Source organism: Tursiops truncatus, chromosome 12, assembly GCF_011762595.2.
Source record: "Tursiops truncatus isolate mTurTru1 chromosome 12, mTurTru1.mat.Y, whole genome shotgun sequence".
In the NCBI taxonomy this organism is placed as follows: domain Eukaryota; kingdom Metazoa; phylum Chordata; class Mammalia; order Artiodactyla; family Delphinidae; genus Tursiops; species Tursiops truncatus.
Window position 1 is genome coordinate 81,740,915 of NC_047045.1, and position 18,074 is coordinate 81,758,988.

At 53.0% G+C, this 18,074-nt stretch overlaps 1 protein-coding gene across 1 annotated transcript in view; it reads left to right on the forward strand.

Moving 5' to 3' along the window:
• IGF2R (insulin like growth factor 2 receptor) overlaps nt 1–18,074 on the forward strand; it is a 109,861-nt gene that overhangs the window by 36,091 nt on the left and 55,696 nt on the right. Inside the window, exons 5-13 of the mRNA XM_033867936.2 lie at nt 1,292–1,424; nt 2,669–2,798; nt 4,563–4,668; nt 7,173–7,335; nt 7,498–7,672; nt 8,508–8,611; nt 13,912–14,076; nt 16,501–16,641; nt 17,753–17,893. Of these exons, the coding sequence (XP_033723827.1) occupies nt 1,292–1,424; nt 2,669–2,798; nt 4,563–4,668; nt 7,173–7,335; nt 7,498–7,672; nt 8,508–8,611; nt 13,912–14,076; nt 16,501–16,641; nt 17,753–17,893 (1,258 nt within the window). The remainder of the gene's footprint in view (nt 1–1,291; nt 1,425–2,668; nt 2,799–4,562; nt 4,669–7,172; nt 7,336–7,497; nt 7,673–8,507; nt 8,612–13,911; nt 14,077–16,500; nt 16,642–17,752; nt 17,894–18,074) is intronic.

Below are 18,074 nucleotides of genomic sequence, written 5' to 3' on the forward strand. Positions count from 1 at the left end.
GGTGCTTGTGGAGACATTGGCTGGGGGAAGGGGACACGGAAGCTGGAACCAGGGGTCCCGTTAAAAGGAGACTGTTGCAGGCGAGAGGTGATGGCAGCTTGGACACGGGTGGTAACGGAGGAGCTGATCCAGGGTTGGGTTAGAAGCGCTGAGAGGACTTGCCGATGGTTTGGATGTGGAACGTGCGGGTTCTCCGTGGCCTTCATGGTTTGGCCCTGAGCAACGGGCTGAATGATTGTGCGTTACTGAGGTGGGGAATGCTAGGATGAGAGCAGGTTTTGAGGGGAAAAAAGGCCTATTTTAAATATGTTAAAATTCAGATGCTTTTGTGTATCTAAGTGACAATGGTAAATAACAGCAGGTGACACTTACATTGACTCACCAGCACCTGCACCAAGAGCATTACGTGTATTAACTCGTTCAGTCTTTACAGCAACCCTGTGAAGTATCGATAGTTACTGTTATTATTCCCACTTGACACATGGGGAAACCGAGGCACAGAGGCTCGATTGGCTCGTGGTCATACTAAGTGTCAGCCCCGGAGTTTGGACCCTGGCGTTCTGTCTGCAGAGTCTGCTCACGAACACATCTTTTGTGCTGGCGTTGGCTGTGAAGTCTGGGCTTGCGGGGAGAGGTCACGGCTAGAAACATACACTTGGGAGCCAGTGGCGGGTACCTAATGCGTCGTGCACGAGGTCACCAGGGGAATGAGCGGCCGAGAAGTCAGCCGTGGGACACCTCTGCACTTAGGGTCCGTTCAAAGGAAGTTGAGGCACATTCCCAGCAGGCTGAGAAAGCAGGCTGTGGGCAGAGGGACCCCAGGAGCCCCTGGAGGCCAGGCAGCCAAGTGAAGAAAGAGTTTCGGGCAGGGGAAGGCCATTGGCGTGAGGCCGGGGGGGAAGGCCGAGAGTGGTAGTGAGGTCAGAGTGGGTAGTGGCTGCGTCCAGCAGAGGGTGACGGAGAGGGAGAGAGGACAGTGAGGGTGGGCAGGCGGGAACGTCTGCGCTGGTTGCAGGGCTGCGGCGTGGTGGCTGTGGGGGTGTAGGGATGGGATGACGTGCGTGAGAGGCGGCAGCAGGACAGCACGCCAAGGGGGGACGGGGATGGAGCGGTTGGGAGGGAACAGGTGGGCAGAAGCAACCGGAGCCCTGTCGGCCTTGGCTTTGCTGTCATCGGGGAACCTCACGGCGTGGAGACTGGTGTCCCATGATGTGGGGCATAGGCTTTGCTGAGCCCCCAGCCCCCAGGAAGGTGTGTGTCAAAGACTCGTGTTCTCTCCTGTCTCTCCTAGGTGCCGTGCTACGTGTTTGACAGAGAGCTGAAGAAGCATGATTTAAACCCACTGATCAAGATCAGCGGTGCTTATTTGGTGGACGACTCTGACCTGGACACTTCTCTGTTCATCAACGTTTGCAGAGACATAGGTCTGAGTCCGGGGGCGTTGTGGGTGGGGATGGTGAAGGATTTCTCTGGAGGCTTCAGTATTTTTGCCCCTGCACCGTACTCCTTTGTGGATAACCCTGTCGCTGATTGGGCCCTCTAAGAAAGCTTGTCCCCAAAGATGCTCTCTGCACAACCCTTCCCCTTTGCCCCCAGGAAATTCTGATGCCATCGCAAAGTCCATTCTGACCATTGGCCATGCCAACATGTTCTGTCTGCCGGATGCTTTGGGTTTCAGGATTCTCAAGTAAACCTTCCTTCTCACGATGAGGGGAGAATTGGCTGATTTGGGTACTGGGGGTGCTGAGAGCTGCCGGGGCAGAGGAGACATGGAAACCCTGCCCTCGATGAGTGCTATAAGACTTGAACTAGGTAGAGCCCAGGCTGGGTGATATTTACCCATCCACGGCAGAACTATTTTAGGGCCCCTGTTACGTGGTGGCCTCTAATTTAGGCGCTGAGCTGCAGCACTGAGCACGTGGAGGTTCCTGCACTCTTGGAGAAGATGCACAGTAAACCCCCTGTAACGTGTAAGGTGGCAGGTGACGATAAAAGTAACGCAGCCTAAAGAGAAACACAGCTGTAGTCATTGTGGTATTGCTGCCGGCAGGCTGTACTGTCTGGCTGTTATCCCAGGCACATCTAGTTTGTTCTTTTCTTTACTCCTCCCCCGGACTGGTGAGGTAGCGCCCTGACAATTGGATCCGTCTGCAGTTTGACCAAAGTTACAGAGACAGAAAGGAGTGGATCTAAGATTCGAACCCAGAACTGTCCATAGGTTGTTTCCATGAATCTACTCATCCTTCCACCAGTCCACTCCACGGAGACCCTGCCTTTTCTTGTCTGTAGGTGATTCTAAGGTTCCTGTAGCTCTAGGAGAAGGGCTGTGTCCCTTAACTACCAGTAGCACCTTAGTCCCTGTTTATCGGCACCTCTTATGTACCAGGTACAGAGTGAGCATCTTACATTGTTTCGCCCTCACTTCCCGGCTGCCCTGCAGGGCAGGAAAGCTGTTCCCATTTTCCACTTTCAGATTGGTCGTTGGCTTGCCCAGGGTCTCGGGATGGGATGGGATCCTACTCTTCTGGGTTTCCAGACCTCTGCTACCTTATATCACTTATGGAGACTTAAAAAAATTTGATAATTTTTTCAAGGGACCCTGGACCTAAGGTTAAGTGTGATTGCTACACTTGACACATTCTCTGATTCAATGTCACACATTTTACAGAGGTGCTACGGGCCACGAGTCCGGAGGTGCGTTCCTGTCCCACCGGCACTGCCGCCTGCCTGGTGAGAGGGGACCGGGCATTCGACGTCGGCCGGCCCAAGGAGGGACTGAAGCTCATGAGCGATGACAGGTCGGTCTGCTGGTGGCATGTGTAATCTTCAGCAAGAGCCTGGCTTTTCAGGGAGCTGCAAGAATATCCCTTTTCAGCAGGGCTTGCAGAGTTACTACTTCACATAGGCTTGTAAAGTTAGCGGTCGTTGCTTGAGTCACGTAGGCTTGGTGACTTAGGCAGGAAAATGTGTATCAGGATCCAGCCCATGTCCATACGGGTATCCACTTCATGAAGTCACGCCTACCTTAAGGTGTGTTTGGGTATCTCCCTTGCTTTGTCACCTGTGACGTTGGTTTTACGTCCGTGGTTTTATCTGTTCTTTAAAAAACACCGTCCTGGAGGCGAGTGACAGGAGGGCCGCTTTGCCACCGTCCTTCTGGGTGCAGAGTTTGCTTCCCGACTGGGACGAGGGGGCGCTCCTTAGTTCCCGGTGGGGATGTTTCATTTCTCCTGATAAGCTGTGTTGTTTACACACATTTTTCTCATGCGTTTGTACCTCTCTCGGTGGGGAGAGGTTTTTCTCCAGTGTGTCACACGTGGCCACATCCTGAACTTGGATCGAGGACTTTGATTTTCTCCCTGTTCCAGGAGCCTTTGGTAGACGCCTCGCTGCACCTGCTCTAGTCTGGAACTAGTGGTGTGTCTCCGTGTGCAGTAGATCACACTTCTGTCCCCAGGGAGAGCTGGGGCATAACCTAAATTTAAAAACGTCTGGGAGGTTCCTGTACGTGCGTCTGAATTCGTTTGCCAGAGCGGCCACGGCGGTGCCGCAGACTGTGCGGCTCCAGCAGCAGAAGTTTGTTTCCTCTCAGTTCCGGAGGCCGAGCTGTCAGCGGGTCCTTCTGAGACCTTTCCTCTCGGCTCGTAGACAGCCACCTCCTGCGTCCCCTCACAGCCTCTCCTCTGTGTGTCTGTGTCCTGATCTCCTCTCCTTATAAGGACACCCATACTGTCCGATTAGGGCCCACAGCAGCGAACTCAACTTAATCACCTCTTCCAAGGCCCCGTTTCCAAATACGGTCACATCCTGAGGTCCTGGGGGTTAGGGCTTCAACATACGAAGTTTGCGGGGACACAGTTCAGCCTGTCGCACCGTCCTAAGTGATAAATGGGTGTCTTTCCCTACTGGGAGGGCTAGAGACGAATTCGGAAAGCGTGGGCGTCGAGCGAAAGCCTGAGCGTGTATTCAGAGGAAAGGAAGGTCATCTGTTTTCGGTGGTCCTGTGGCCGGTGCACCGGGAACTGTGGCCACAACCCACAGCTAGGCCAGCACCCCCATGGGCGGTTCCAGGCTCTGCCTGGCCGCGGGAGGCCGTGTCGCCAGCGCGCTGGGCTGTCTTCAGGCTTAAAAAAAAAAGATCTTCCGCTTGCCCTGAGAAGTGGTCGTTTAGAGAAGAAGTGGTTGTGTAGCCTTGCGGGCTGAAATGCAATTGGCCGGCCGGGCGGTGTTTGTTTTGTTTTGTTAGATTGTTTATAATCTTTTTTGTTGTACTTAAACAGCTTTTCTTAGTATTTAAGTTTATATGTTGGTTGTTCTACTTATTTTTTTAAAGCACTCATTGAAGTTTACTTAAAAAAATTTTTTTTTTCCCAAATGGAAATAAATTTAACTGACTTCGTACTATGGCTCCTTTCACAGCGTAAGCTTCTGGTCTCCCTTTCTGCACACGTGGGGAAAGGGAGAACAGACGCTTGAGCTGACGGCTCAGGGCAGCAGACTAATTGGAATGTAATTTGTACTTTCGTAACCCTAACCCTCTTTTCTCGACGTGTATCCTCCAGGCTTGTCCTGAGTTATGTGAAAGAAGGGGCAGTTCACCCAGACTTCTGTGAGGGTCACAGCCCGGCAGTGACTATCACGTTTGTCTGCCCGTCGGAGCGCAGAGAGGTGAGTGGCTTGTCTGAGAGGACGCCCCAGTGGCGTGAGCACAAGTCAGGGTGGGGCTGGTGCAGGACAGATGCCTCCGTGGAGGTGGCAGCCACGCTTCCCCGGACTGACTCGGACGCACATGCTCGGCTTGCTGTTTGCTGTTTCTCAGCGACCCGGGGGGTGTCTATGCTAAGAGAATGGTGTTTTGTTCAGGGTTCAAGTGCGGTGTTGTGTTTCATAGACGGATTTAAAAAAATTGTAGAGCGATGCTGGTTGGAATGAATATTTGAAAAGACCGTACGTATCATCCTTAAACCTGTGATTTCACGTCTGTTAGTGCTTCAGATGAGGCACGGTAAAAATAGCTAATTGGTTTATAGCAACATAGTGAGAAGGGAGTAGTACAGATGGCATGTAGACCTGGCAGAAATGGCTCGGGCCAGCGGCTGAGGTTCCGGGGGTGGGTACCAGTGTAGGAGAATTAGAGCCAGAAGGGGGGAGGTTCCTGCCAACTCAGAGTGGAGCGTGTCACCCCGTCGCCTGCCCGCCTCCGCCCTGCCCCGCCACACTCTCCCAGGCAGTTGACCACCCTGTCCTCTGGCTGTTTACTCAATTCGAGTGCGGTTGTAAACTCCTTGAGGGTAGGGCCTGCGTCTGGGGTGTCCTTGGGCCCCGTGCCCAGTGGTGTCTCACCGGTCCACTGCTGCTTAAGTGTCTTTGCAGATGCGGTGCAGATGAGGGGAGACATCCCCAGGGAGGAAGGAAGGGTAGGGCTTTCCTCCAATTTATTTCTGCCTTCTCCTTGTAGAATGAAGTAGGAGGAACTGAATTCTTTTGCCAAAGAATGTCCTCCCCTCCCCCCAAACAAACATGGAATTTGCTCTGGTTTCTGGCAGGCAACTGGCCTGTTGTGTGCGTGTGCGTGTGTGTGTGTGTGTAGGGGGGCGTGTATGGAGACAGAAGTGCAGTCCAGCCAGCTTTCCATTCGTTGTCCCCAGACTTCTAGGGTCGCGTGATGTCCGCTCAGCAGAGACCTGACTGACCAGTAATCAGCGTTAGTCCTGAACGTGATATTGAGGACTGTTTATTTATACTATCCATCCTACAGATGTGAATCAAAATCTTTTGAGCCTGATGAGATGTTCTAAGCCGGCAGTGGTTTCAGTGTTTCCCTTTCTTACTTGTGCTGCATTCAGTGAGAAATCATTTCACACTATCACGAGGGAGAGAATGGAGAGTTCCCCTCTGTTCTCCATGGGATGTGAGGCCGTTGGGCTGGTGGGCTATCAGTGGAGCTGAGGGTTCTGTTTCCAGCCTGACTGTTCCCTGGGTAGAACTTGGGTGACATGGGCTTGGACCCCTTAATACTTGAAGGTTTACTGAAGAATTTCCACTGGCTCATTGAATGCTTCTAGGAGCCGGAACTTGAGTAAACATTCACCTTGCCACACAGATCTTTTTAAAAGAGTTTTATTGAATTTATGTACTATAAAAATACACCTGTTTTAAGTACAATTTAACGGTCATTAGTGTACTAACAAAATCGCACAGTCAGCGCCACGGTCTGTGTTAGAACTTTTCCATTACCCCAGAGAAGCCTGCTGCCCAGTTGCCATCACTCCCCTGCTCCCCCAGCCCCGGCAGCTGGGGACCACCTTTCTGTCTCGCCTTTCCTGACATCCCACACAAGTGGAGTCGCACAGCACGTGGTGTCCAGCTTCTCTCACTCAGCACTTGGTCTATGTCACTGTATGTATGTCTGACTGCTCTGAGCCAAGGGCTTAACGCGTAGATTCTGAGTCAGTAACCGGGGCTGGACTGCAGCTCTGCACCTCACTAATCATGTGACGGGAAACCCGGCGCTTAGTCCCGTGCCTGGCACGTAGCAGGTGCTTAGACGCTTGCAGAGTGAGGGGCCTGGAATCAGCACAGCTACTCCTGATGCTAAGGCCAGGGAGACCTTTCTCCCAGGGAAGGTTAGAAAGATGACACCGCCCCCCGGTGAACAGTGACTTCGTGGCATCCTTCCCAGAAGCCGGGTGTGTGGTGGGCGATACCCTGGCTTCACCCAGGGGCAGGAACAGATGTGAATACAGGTGAAGTGTGCCCTAGAGCCATGGACGTTCCCGTGGAAAGGGGTTAGGGACCATCTCCCCAGATGCATGCAGCCTCAGTGATGTCCACCCAGCGGGCAGGGGCGGGGGGGGCGGTCCATCTGGCACAGGCTCAGCGGCACCTGTGATTGAAAGGAGTGCACGGACCACAGGCCCTTCACACGTCATGACTGCTTGCCAGGGGCGTGGTGGGTGGGTGATACCGCGTTCAGGGCGGGCTCACAGGCTGACGCTTGCGCGTGACTCTGGAAGGGTTTCAAGGAAATGCAGTCGTTGTAAGGCAGAATAAAGAACAGAAAAATGTCAAACCCCAGTAACATACCTTTGGCTTTTCAGCAGCACAGAAACATCTGCATTTAAGCTTCATGAAAAGAATTAATTTGATTCCTTTCACCCCGTCCACGATAGGGCACCCTTCCCAAGCTCACGGCGAAATCCCACTGCCGCTTTGAAATCGAGTGGATCACTGAGTACGCCTGCCACAGGGATTACCTGGAAAGTGGGAACTGCTCTCTGAGCAGCGAGCAGCACGACGTCGCCATTGACCTCCAGCCGCTAAGCCAGCCCGGAGGTGAGTGGGTGCCTGGGGGCCGGGAAGTGGGAGAGGGAATGAGAGCCCAGGGGCCGAGCTCCCCCTGCCCTGGGGTGGGCGTTTCGAGTTTGATGCTGTCACTTTGCCACCCACACCTGTGTGCGTAACAGAGCCTCCTCTTGTTTATTCCCTTTTCCTTAGCTTCAAACTCCTCGTACTATACCGCAGAGGGGGAGGAATATGTTTTTTATTTGAATGTCTGTGGAGGAACTGAAGCACACATCTGTGACAAGAAGGATGCTGCAGTTTGCCAAGTGAAGAAGTCAGATTCCACTCAAGTCAAAGTGGCAGGGAAGCTCCAGGGCCAAACCCTTCGGTGCGTACGGCCTCCACGTAACTTCCGGTGCATCGCGCGTGTTCCTGTGGAACGTAACATACTCCCCCGCCTTCCTCCTCCTTCCACCTTCCGCAGAGCACAGGGAAATCAGTTAAGCTGGCATGATTTTCCTGCATGAGTCAGGCAGGTGCCGTTTGTCCCTGACCAGTGGATGCTTTTCCTGGCTTTACAGTAAGAATGCTTCTGTTAATGTGGTTCGCTTTATAATCTGTTGTTTGCAGGGAACCGTACTGTAGGAAAGCTATTTCATTAGTTGATATGGCTTTTGTATGTTACAATTTACGTTTCCGAGGAGTTTTGATTTTTCTCTGGTGGTTTGAGAATCTGAAACACCATTGGCATCACACACAAGCGTTGAACAACTAGGAAAACGCATTCATCACAATTCTTGTGACCCTTCCCTCGGTAGCTACCTTCACAAAAGCTTTATCAGAATGTAGTTTCTCTGACCTGAGGGACCAGGATCCCTCAGGTCAGACTTCATGGCAGCTGCTGGAAAAGCTGTGTCTTCTTGGGCGTTACTTATCTTGTACCAAATACGAAAATGAGAGCAGAAGACGCCTCATGGTCCTAGCAAAACCTTCAGTGCCTTTTCCCAGCCAGTTATTACTTTGAAGTAAGAGGACGAGAAGCCCGTCCATTTGGAACTCCTCTCCTGTAGACGGTTCTTCCCCAGCCTGCGAGAGGGCTCGCTGTTTTGTGTCACTGCTGCTCTCTGGATGGTATGCGAAGGCTCACTGTAGAAATGTTTAAGGATTCAAGTTTCTTTCTTGGTTCTACCAAACACGTGCGTGTGTGTATCGCAAAAACCTAGGTACTCAGACGGAGACCTCACCTTGGTATATTTCGGGGGCGACACGTGCAGCTCCGGCTTCCAGCGGATGAGCGTCATCAACTTCGCGTGCAATCAGACGGCGGGTGAGTGCGCCCTGGGTCAGCCGCGTCCCTGCGCGGGTGGGCGGGTCCGTGGAAACGTGGAGCGCTGAGTGGGGTGCTCAGACGTCCTCCTGCAGACGTGGCCCCTTTGAGGCCCCCTCTGTCGTAGCGGGTAGGAGTACCCCACCCCGCCCTGCCGACGCCTGACACACACGTCTCGTTTCCGTTTTCTGTTTGTGTGGGGACTGGGCCCAGCGTCAGGCTCGCTGGGAAAGCCTCTCTGTCCTGAATGCTGGCTCTCCCGGAGTGCGCTCAAAGCCGGCAGTCTGGGTTTACTCAACCACCTTCTGATGGCTTGTCACTAAACAACTCTTCTTTTAGGAACTGAGTTTCTAGGTGACCCTTTTTGCAAATGGTGGCCCTGCTGTAGAGGTGGGATTTGGGGATCTCGAGAGACCCCAGGGCAACTTTAAGTGGAATGTTTGGTTTTTCTGAGTGACTCGGAGAAGCTACCTTGACGTCACAGTGGCACTGGCATTTCACAGAGCCGCACTGCCGTCCGTATCTCAGAGATTTTGAACACAGTTTGCATCTCTTGAGAGGTGATGGGATTCCACCATCTTGAGAGAGCCGTCCAATCAGTGGACCCCCAAGCCGTGACCCCAGGTGCCCCGCAAGCCGGCTGAGCCCCTGCACAGAGCTCCGGTCTGGGAGCCGCCTGGGTCTGGCCCCGTCCGCACAGCCGGCACAGTCTCGCACGGCCGCCCCACCCCTGAGGGTCTCCTGGCCCCTCACTGTTTGTTTTGTGTGTTTCTATGGTAGAGCTCTTAACCATCTGGTCACGGGGCAGGTTCCTTCGTGACTCACTGCGGGGCCTGGGGGAGGCAGCTGTGCGTGACGGGAGCCGTGCTCCAGAAGCAGGTCTGGTGGTGGAGGCAGGCAGGAGGGGTGGTGACCACCGCCGAGCGCTGGTAACCCGCCCGGAGAGTCGGCAGAGAATCACCTGGGCTGAAGCAGGAGGGAGACCTCACAGCAGGACACCCCTTGACTCCTGGCGCCGCTGGCCATCGTCACCGTTGTTCTCAGCCCACTGTCGCCTGTCAGCCCCCTACCCCTGCCACGTGCGCTCTGAGCTTACGTTGGAGGCATGTTCTCAGTTAATGCGTTGAACACATTATATTAGTACCTGTTTGCTCAGACCCTGCGAAGCCTAGGGATGCCGTGATGGCTGAGAGCTCCCCGGGCATTTACACACCAGCAGCAGAGAGAGAGATGAGGACGGTGATGACGTAGTGCAGGGGACGCGGGCAGGCTGCGGGTGCCTGGCAAGGTCTGTCACCTGGGCCTTTATCCAGAGGGAGGCCCTGAGGTCAGGGGTCTGGGGTCTGGCTGCCCCCGAGGACCGGGGCAGTTAAGAGGAGGTGCTGGGTGAGGGAGCCCTGCAGGACAGTTAGGGGCAAGCTGGGCGCAGAAGCCGGGTGGCCATGGGGGCTGGTCTTTGTGGCAGGAGGAACAAACAGCTCATGCAGAGGCGGGAATTTGGGTAGCCGTGAGCAGGTCAGAGCTGGGTGTCCAAGCCATGGCTAAAGAAGGGGGTGGAGCAACGTTGTGAAAAGCTTGTGTGTCCTGCAGAGGAGTTGGCGTGAAGGGACTAAGCAGGGGTGGCCATGCATCTGGCTTGGACGTGGCCTTTGGATCCATCTCCCTTTGGTCTGAATGCCCGCCCTGCCTTCCCCAGATTCTCCATCTTTCTTCCATCATCCTCACCTCTTCCAGGCTCATAGGAGACCCTCTCCGAAGTCCACCCCTTCTACTCTGTGTCCAGGCCCTTGGGAAACGCAGCCTCCTTCGTATCCCAAGTCCCCAGACCCTCGGGCACTCGGGCTGCCCGGGTCTCCCAGACTCCTCTGCTGCTGGGCTGCTCTGCGGTGGGCAACTTGTGTGGGCCGAGGCTCCCTCTGTCCTGTCGCTACCTCCTTTGGCCCTGTTCTGCCCGCACTTTTTATAAATGATTTGGCCGTGATCTTTGGGAATGCGCTGATCTCATTTGGGCATGTTGGGAGGATGGAATAATGATCCAGAAAGATCCCAGCAGACGAGGAGGATGTTGAGAAGGGCCCGTGGTCAGGGGCTCCCAGGGAAGAGGGATGGACATCCAGGAGTCGTGCCAGGAAGCTAGAGCCCAAGGGGGCTGAGGCGGGAAACAAATAGGAGAGGCCATTTGTTTTTCCTGTATTCTTTTTTGTCATACACGTTTTCGAATATATAAGTAGAAAGTACATTATAGTGAAAACCTGCACACCCACCACTCAGGCTTAACAGCTGTTAATGTCTCACCAAACTTGCCTCACGTTTATATGCTCTGTCACGTCACCAGTGGATCGTAACACTCCACCCAGACTGCAGGAAAGGACGTCCCTTCACGTAACCTCAGTGCCATTATCAGACCTGACAAAACTAATGGCAGTGCTTAATCCTGAAGACTCATGTCATTGTGATCGTGACACGGAGACCAGATCCAGAGACTTTAGGTGTTTTGAGCCTCCTCTCAGGCTGGAGCTGGATTATGAAATATTTAAGACTCCTCCTAGCTCTGTGATTTGGAGCCAACTGTAGGTACTATGCTCTGTGTACGCTAAAACCATTCCATTATTACCTTGTTTGAATTTAAATTTAGAGTTTTTAGAGAAAACCCCTTGGTGGATTCTGTGTTTATTGGTAATAATGTATTTTTGCATGTTGAATTGGGTGTTGATTGGCTATGGAATATTATGAAATGTGGTTTACAGGAATTATTTATGCTTCTGAATCTAGGGTTTCATGCATTTCAAGACACAGAGGTGCATAAGTTTATTTTTTTGTCCATAATATATATTTTTTACCATTTGTTTCAATAACTTATATCTAGTTTGATGTAATGTGATACCTGATTATTGGTGATCCCGTCACATAAGGACATTAGACCGTTTTGGGGGGAGGAGTGCGGTGTGTTAGCATAGGCCAGTAAAAACTGTCCAGATTCAGGTGACTCATGATCACGCTGAAGACTTATTTTCTTTAATTCCATTCAGGCCTTAGGGGGCTGTGCTCCACGTGGTCGTGTGGGGACCTTTGCATTTTCCACCTCGTGTTGCTGCTGTCTGTGGGCATGGCTTCCAAGGACTCTGCAGAATGGGAACAGCAGTTGTTTTCTTAATGGACCAGAACTAAGAGGCATGGCCCAACCTCAGAGGCAGTGAGGCGGGAAGTGCAGTTTAGCCGTGGGCCTAGAGGGAAAGATAAACCGGTTTGGTGAGCAGGCAGCACGGGTTTCTGTCCCAGAGCGGTGGGGGGATGGGGCAGCCGCCTGCTGCTCAGGCCAGAGCTGGGTTTCACCGGGAGGGTCCACTTTTTGCCTTCAGCTGGTGCAGGATCCACGTACCGCCAGGCCACGTAAAGGGTGTGTGGGGGATGTGCTGGAGCCTGGAGAGCCAGGAAACTTTCAGGGATGAGATTGATGGAGAGATTACAGAAAGTCATCCTCATCCTGCTGGTGGAAACCGTAGGGCTTAGCGGTCCTGATGGCAAGGCCATTGTGTTTAAATAAACAGCGTGGTTTGGTAGTGGGGAGTCTTCCTTTACTATTCTCCTCAAATTCTTGGAGGAATTAAATAAGAATGCAGGTCGGGTGCATGCCAGTGGTTATTTAAATTTTATTTAAAATGGGCTCTCCCAGCAGATCATTAGTAAGTTTCAGATGCAAATCTAGCTCCTGAGTAGGAATGGACCCTGGAACCATTCATAGTATCATTTAATCGTCTGTAAACTTATCTGGTAAAAGAAAAACACTGTGAGTGCATCAAGTTTTCAGGAAACACAGATCTTTTCTGAACAGTGAAATACCAATCCAGTGGGACTAAACTGTATGTAAACCTTGAAGGGGCAGACGGGTGGGGAGCATGTGGGAAAGAGGCGAAGCAGCTTCACTGCTCCCTCGGTGGAGGGCGCGGCGGACCCCCAGCTAGAGCGGGTGCTGTCGGAAGGGAAGTTGGGAGCGCTGGTTCTTAAAAGAGAATGGCTTAGAGGACTTACTAAAAAAAAAAACCCAACAAACCAAAGACACACAGTAGCGCAGGAAAGTCTTGCCTTGCGGTTATGAGTCTGGCTCCGGGGCCAGACCGTCTGGGTTTGATTTCTGGCTCCTCTGCCCTCTAGCTATGAAGCCATAGGCGAATTATTGAGTCCCCCCTAAATCTGCAAAACGGGACTAAGGTCGTCCCTGTGTCGTAGGATTTCACGGTTGAGATACGCGAATGTATGTGAAGTACCCAACACAGAGCCTGTTCTCTGCATCCAGCCCTGTGGAGGGCTCAGTGCTCCGCGCGGCGCCTGCCTCAGCTTGTGCTCCGTGTGCCTTAGCCGCTGTCGCTGGTGTTATAATTAGGATGTTTATAATATTAAAGATTCAATAGAAGTTGCAGTTGAAACAGCATTCGCCCTTGGTACAGAATATTATTTCCGTTAGAACATTGTGCACTTCAGGGCCCTAAACCTCAAGAAAGGTAAATCATGTAGGAGGTCCAGAGGAGGATTATTAAACCATCAAGGGGTGGAAAACGGACCGTCGTGCCAGCAGTGCACTAGCTCGGAAAGGCGAGGGGATAGAATTTCTGGTACGGGAAAAGTCAACAGAGTTTGCTGAAGCCCACGCTACGTGGACGGGGGGTGGGGGCGGCACATGAAGGCCTGGCTTGCAGAGCGGAGCTGAGCCGGGAGGGCTCACGGTTGAGAACCCCGTGGGGCTCCCTCGGGCTGATTGGAGCGGGGCGTTAGAGACCCACACGTGCCAGAGTCCCCAGGATCCAGGATGCCGGCCCCTCTCGGGGCGAGGTTACTGAACCTCAGCACCCTTCAGTTGGGAGCGGCTGCAGACCTTACCCCTCTTCCAGACTCATTTTAGGGGCGAGTCCTGGGGAGCGTGTCCTGCTCACACGCACATCACTAAGCCAGTGGCACTCCTGGAACTGGAGCCCTGATCTCTGCGCCCCTTTCGGTGACTCCCTGTTCTGGCTTGGTGTTTATGAGCCTCTCAGAGACTGACCGCTGCCTGGGGCTCACACCCCGCCGAAAACAGGCTTCTGTCCTCTTGAGACCATCCCACCAAGATGAAAGGGACACAGGCCTGCCCTGCAGGGTTTAGGTCGTGTGAAACGCAGTAAAGCCACTCTGATCTCTGGGGTTTGAGCCCGGAACTTGTTTGCCTGCACAGCTGCTACGGGTGTCCTGTTTGCGATCTCTGCTCCTGGGACGTTCCTGGGTTTTGGTCACATCATGGGTGCTTTCTTCCTTTTGATGCGGCACAGGTAACAACGGGAGAGGGGCTCCCGTGTTCACCGGGGAGGTGGACTGCTCCTACTTCTTCACGTGGGACACGAAGTACGCCTGCGTGGACGAGAAGGAGGCCCTGCTCTGCGGCGTCTCCGACGGGAAGCAGCGCTTTGACCTGTCGGCCCTGGCCCGGCACTCAGGTAGGCCCACCGCCCGCTCCGTGTGTGCTCGCGCACGTTCTCTCGCCTCTTTCCCGCAAGCACGTTTGGAAATGCTGTTACAGTTTTCCTTGTCAGCTAACTGTATCGTGGCCTTTCCCCGCTCCTCACGGGGCAGTATGAATTATCAGAAATGACACTGAATCAGGAGGCGAGATATCTGAACTTGAGGTCGGCGTTACCGTTTTCTACTTGGAATATCTTGGGCTCATCTTATCGTAGTTCAGTAAAAACGGCCAAGTGCCTTCTGTGTGCCAGGCCCTGTGCTTTGTGATTAGAAAAAAAAAATTTTTTTTTTAAACTTTTGTTGCTAAGAGGGTAGATCTTAAAAGTTGTCAAAATCCCCACGAAAATTGGTACCTCTGTGTGGTGATGGTCGTTAACTGCACTTAACTGAGGCAGTCGTTGCGCAGTGTATACATACGTCGACTCGGACTGTACACCTAAAACCGAGGCAGTGTCGTGTGTCAGTCATAGCTCACTTAAAAAGAGTTTAAGCTCTTACAGCAGCCTTCAAGCAGGCAGTGTTCCCACTTAACACAGAGACTGTGAGGCCCAGAGGGTTGCACACCTGTGGTGACAGGTGTGTGTCGTCTCCCCTGCCCCGTCTCACTGCCTCTTTCCTGTCTCTAAATCAGGATTTACATTCCCTGACCAACCTCAGATTCTTTTGTGAGGCTGAAAGGAGGCGGGATGTGGGACCTGTCACAGGGACTGGCTCATGGTGACGACCCATCGAGGTTAATTTATTTGTCCCGTGAACCAAGGCTTGCGGAGTGTTTGTTGCCGGCGGGGGCTGGACGAGGTGCTGGGGACATGGCAGCAAACCTGGCGAGCACGACCCCTGCCACCTCGGGCCTTGGAATTTAGCAGGGGGCACAGAAGACGGAGCAATAAGCGTGGGGTCACCCCACAGGGATAACCAGATCTAGGTGGGGATTTCTAGTTTCACCCTTTTAGCAGCCCTGGAATTGGGCATAGGTAGAAGCAAGTTGCCGCTGTAAAGTGGAATAGTGCACAAGACAGGGAGACCGGCCTGAAGCCATAGTCACCAGCTACTACTGGAACAATTACTCGCGTGTTCAGAGTCCCAGCTGCTTGGGAAAGTATCGTATTAGAAGGAGAATTCCTCCTTCGTGGGGTGCTGGAACGCTCTCCTTTGAACACGAGCCCCACTATAGACGCTGTCGGGCAGCGAATTGCCCGGGGGGAGTAACCGTCTCGGTGCTTTCCTGGTTCAGCACCTTTGAGCCCTGGGGCTGGTGCCGTGGTTACAGTCTGTGCCTTGGTCAAGAGGCTGGATTTCTGTCTGCCGAGTGGGAAGAGCTCTCACCTCTGGTCAGACATGGGTTTGAGGCCCCGCATCCAGCTGTGTTGACTTGAGCAAGTTACACTCCCGCCCCCCAATTTTCTTACAGTAAACTGAGTGGTGGTTTCAGATAGTAGGATCTGCGAGGTTGCAGAGATGCATTCGTACTCAGCTGACTGGGGCCACCTCTCCGGTTCTCTGGGACCCAGGTTATTTGTGTAGCGTTTGCACCCAGATATCTAAGGAAGCTGTGAGGTGAGAGCTCACATCCTTCTCTGACAGTTTAAAGAAGTCGTCCTGCCTGAAGCCCTGCAGCCCTCCCCAGCCCAGCCAAAGCTTTCAGGACAGTGTTTGTTGTGGTCGGCCGTGAGTCCTTCCCGGTTATTGACACCGGTGTGTAGTGACTGTGTTACCACGGACGCGGGATTTTCCTTTTAAACCCCAGTCTCCAGTCCGCAGAAGGAGCATCCTCACTATCTGTGTGTCCTTCCCACACGGTTCCAGTGATGCCTTTGGGGGCTGTCTGGGGATGGTCCGCCTTTGACTTGCTGTCTGCTCTCAGCCTGTGCTCCTTCTACCTTCCACGGATTGTCTTCTGTTCATGCATGACTGAGTCATGAACCCTTTGAATTAAGGGACCACGTATCTTGTTTATCTTCCGGGGGCACGGAGCACGAAGCCCTGGGCCAGGTCTGCCTTATCTGTGGTCTGGAGGCAGATGCGTCACCAGTGGCATCTCAAGTCGGGGCTGGCGTCTGGCTTTGCTTTTCAGTTTCTGATTTCAGACTTTGGGGCTTGGGAGAATTTTGCTGTTTAATCCTCTGGCGGCCCCCCCACCCCCGCTTAAGCCTCCTCTTCTGAGGAGCTGTTCGGGGCTGGCTTGTTTCTGTCACATTCAAGACAGGCTTGAGATTCTCGCTGAGTTTGTGTGCCCTCAGCCTGCCGGGTCCAGAAACGTGAGTGCCTGACGTCTAGCAACCACAGGCCTGGTGAGCTGCAGGCCTTTACCTTCCGCTTAATCACCATTTATGGTGTGACTCACAGAGAAATAATCACTGCCTTTGGCTGGAAGACTCTTTTTTTTTTTTTGGTTACAGAACTGGAACAGAATTGGGAAGCCGTGGATGGCAGCCAGAGGGAACCAGAAAAGAAGCATTTCTTCATTAACATCTGCCACAGGGTCTTGCAGAAGGGCCGGGCGAGGGGCTGCCCCGAGGACGCGGCCGTGTGCGCTGTGGGTGAGTGGTGCCCTGTGCTAGGTAACGCGGAGCCCGGCTGCATCCAGGTTGGAGTGAATCAGAAGTTCTTCCTGTGGTTTATCTCAGCCTCCTTTCTCTGCGTTCAGCGTATAAAGGATGGTGAAGAAAAGAGTTTAATGACTCAAATGTAGGGAACTGGTGCATTCGAGTATCTTGAAGTTGGCTGAAGCCTTCTGAGGTGGGCACACTGGAAACAGGAGGAAGCGGCTGGGGGGAACGTGGTTATCTTTCTGCTCCGTCCCCTGTGGAGGAGCATTGCCAGTGCTCGTGTAGGACTGATTTTGATTTTTAACAACCTTTCTGCCTGGAATTGTTCGAGTGTTACGACTTCAGGCCAGTGGACTCCCGTAGCCTCGCGTGAGAGCACTGGACCCCTTGGGTTCCTTTTGCTGTAACCGTGTTGGTTGCGACTTCTCAGCTGGATGTAAGTGTTGATAGCATATGAGTTGTTGGTCACTTAAGACTCACCTGGAAAACGACAGACAGTGGGAGTAGTTGGAATCTGTTCCAAGCATTAGACAAGGGACTGTGAACCCGGGTTGGATTTTAGGAGTTATCCCAGGATTCAGAATTGGTGGTGTGTCTTTTAAAAGCAGGTCCAGCCATGTCCCTGCCTTCATTTAAGAAGGACTTGAGACAGACCTTCAGTGAAAGTCAACTGAACCGAGAATTAAAAGGTCACGTTTTTTGGCTGGCTGCACAGGTTTAATTAGTTTCTGCTTCGGTCATGGGACAAATGCTGCCCCCTCGGTTTCGACAGACCTTGTGTCTCAGGAGAGGTGAGGGCCCCACAAATGGGGGAACAGTGTTATTTTCCGGGATGGTGTAACGTGCGTTCTTGCCTTTCTGCCTCTTGTGCCCTCAGAGGACGTTGTTTATTCGCTCTCGTACTTTCCTCCTAAGCTTGAAGGTGCCCTTGGGGTCCTCAGTGTGGCTGCCACTGCCCTGCCAAACTTGTCACTCAAGAGAAACCCACTGACCCTGCGAACACCTGCGGGGTCTCGGCTCATTTTTGGTACCTCTTCGTCTGTGTCATTCTCATTTTTAATCACGTCTTCTGTTTTTTTCCCTTTTCTTTTCTCTTTTCCAGATAAGGACGGAAGTAAAAATCTGGGCAAATTTCTTTCTTCTCCCACAAGAGAGAAAGGACACATTCAGCTCTCTTACTCAGATGGCGATGAGTGTGGCGACACGAAAATAAGCACAAATATAACACTCGTGTGCAAGCCAGGTACACGTTGCAAACGCGTGGCGCCTTCGTGGGCTTCCCCAGCGGCAGCCGCATTCTTTAGTTTTCGGTTTGCCGCCGGCCCCTGCCTGGGTGACGAGGCAGAGCGGGCTCGGGCCGAGCCCCGAGGCTCCAGAAGCATTAGTGTTGGTCCATTGGACTCGATCCCCCTCCCCAGCCCCAG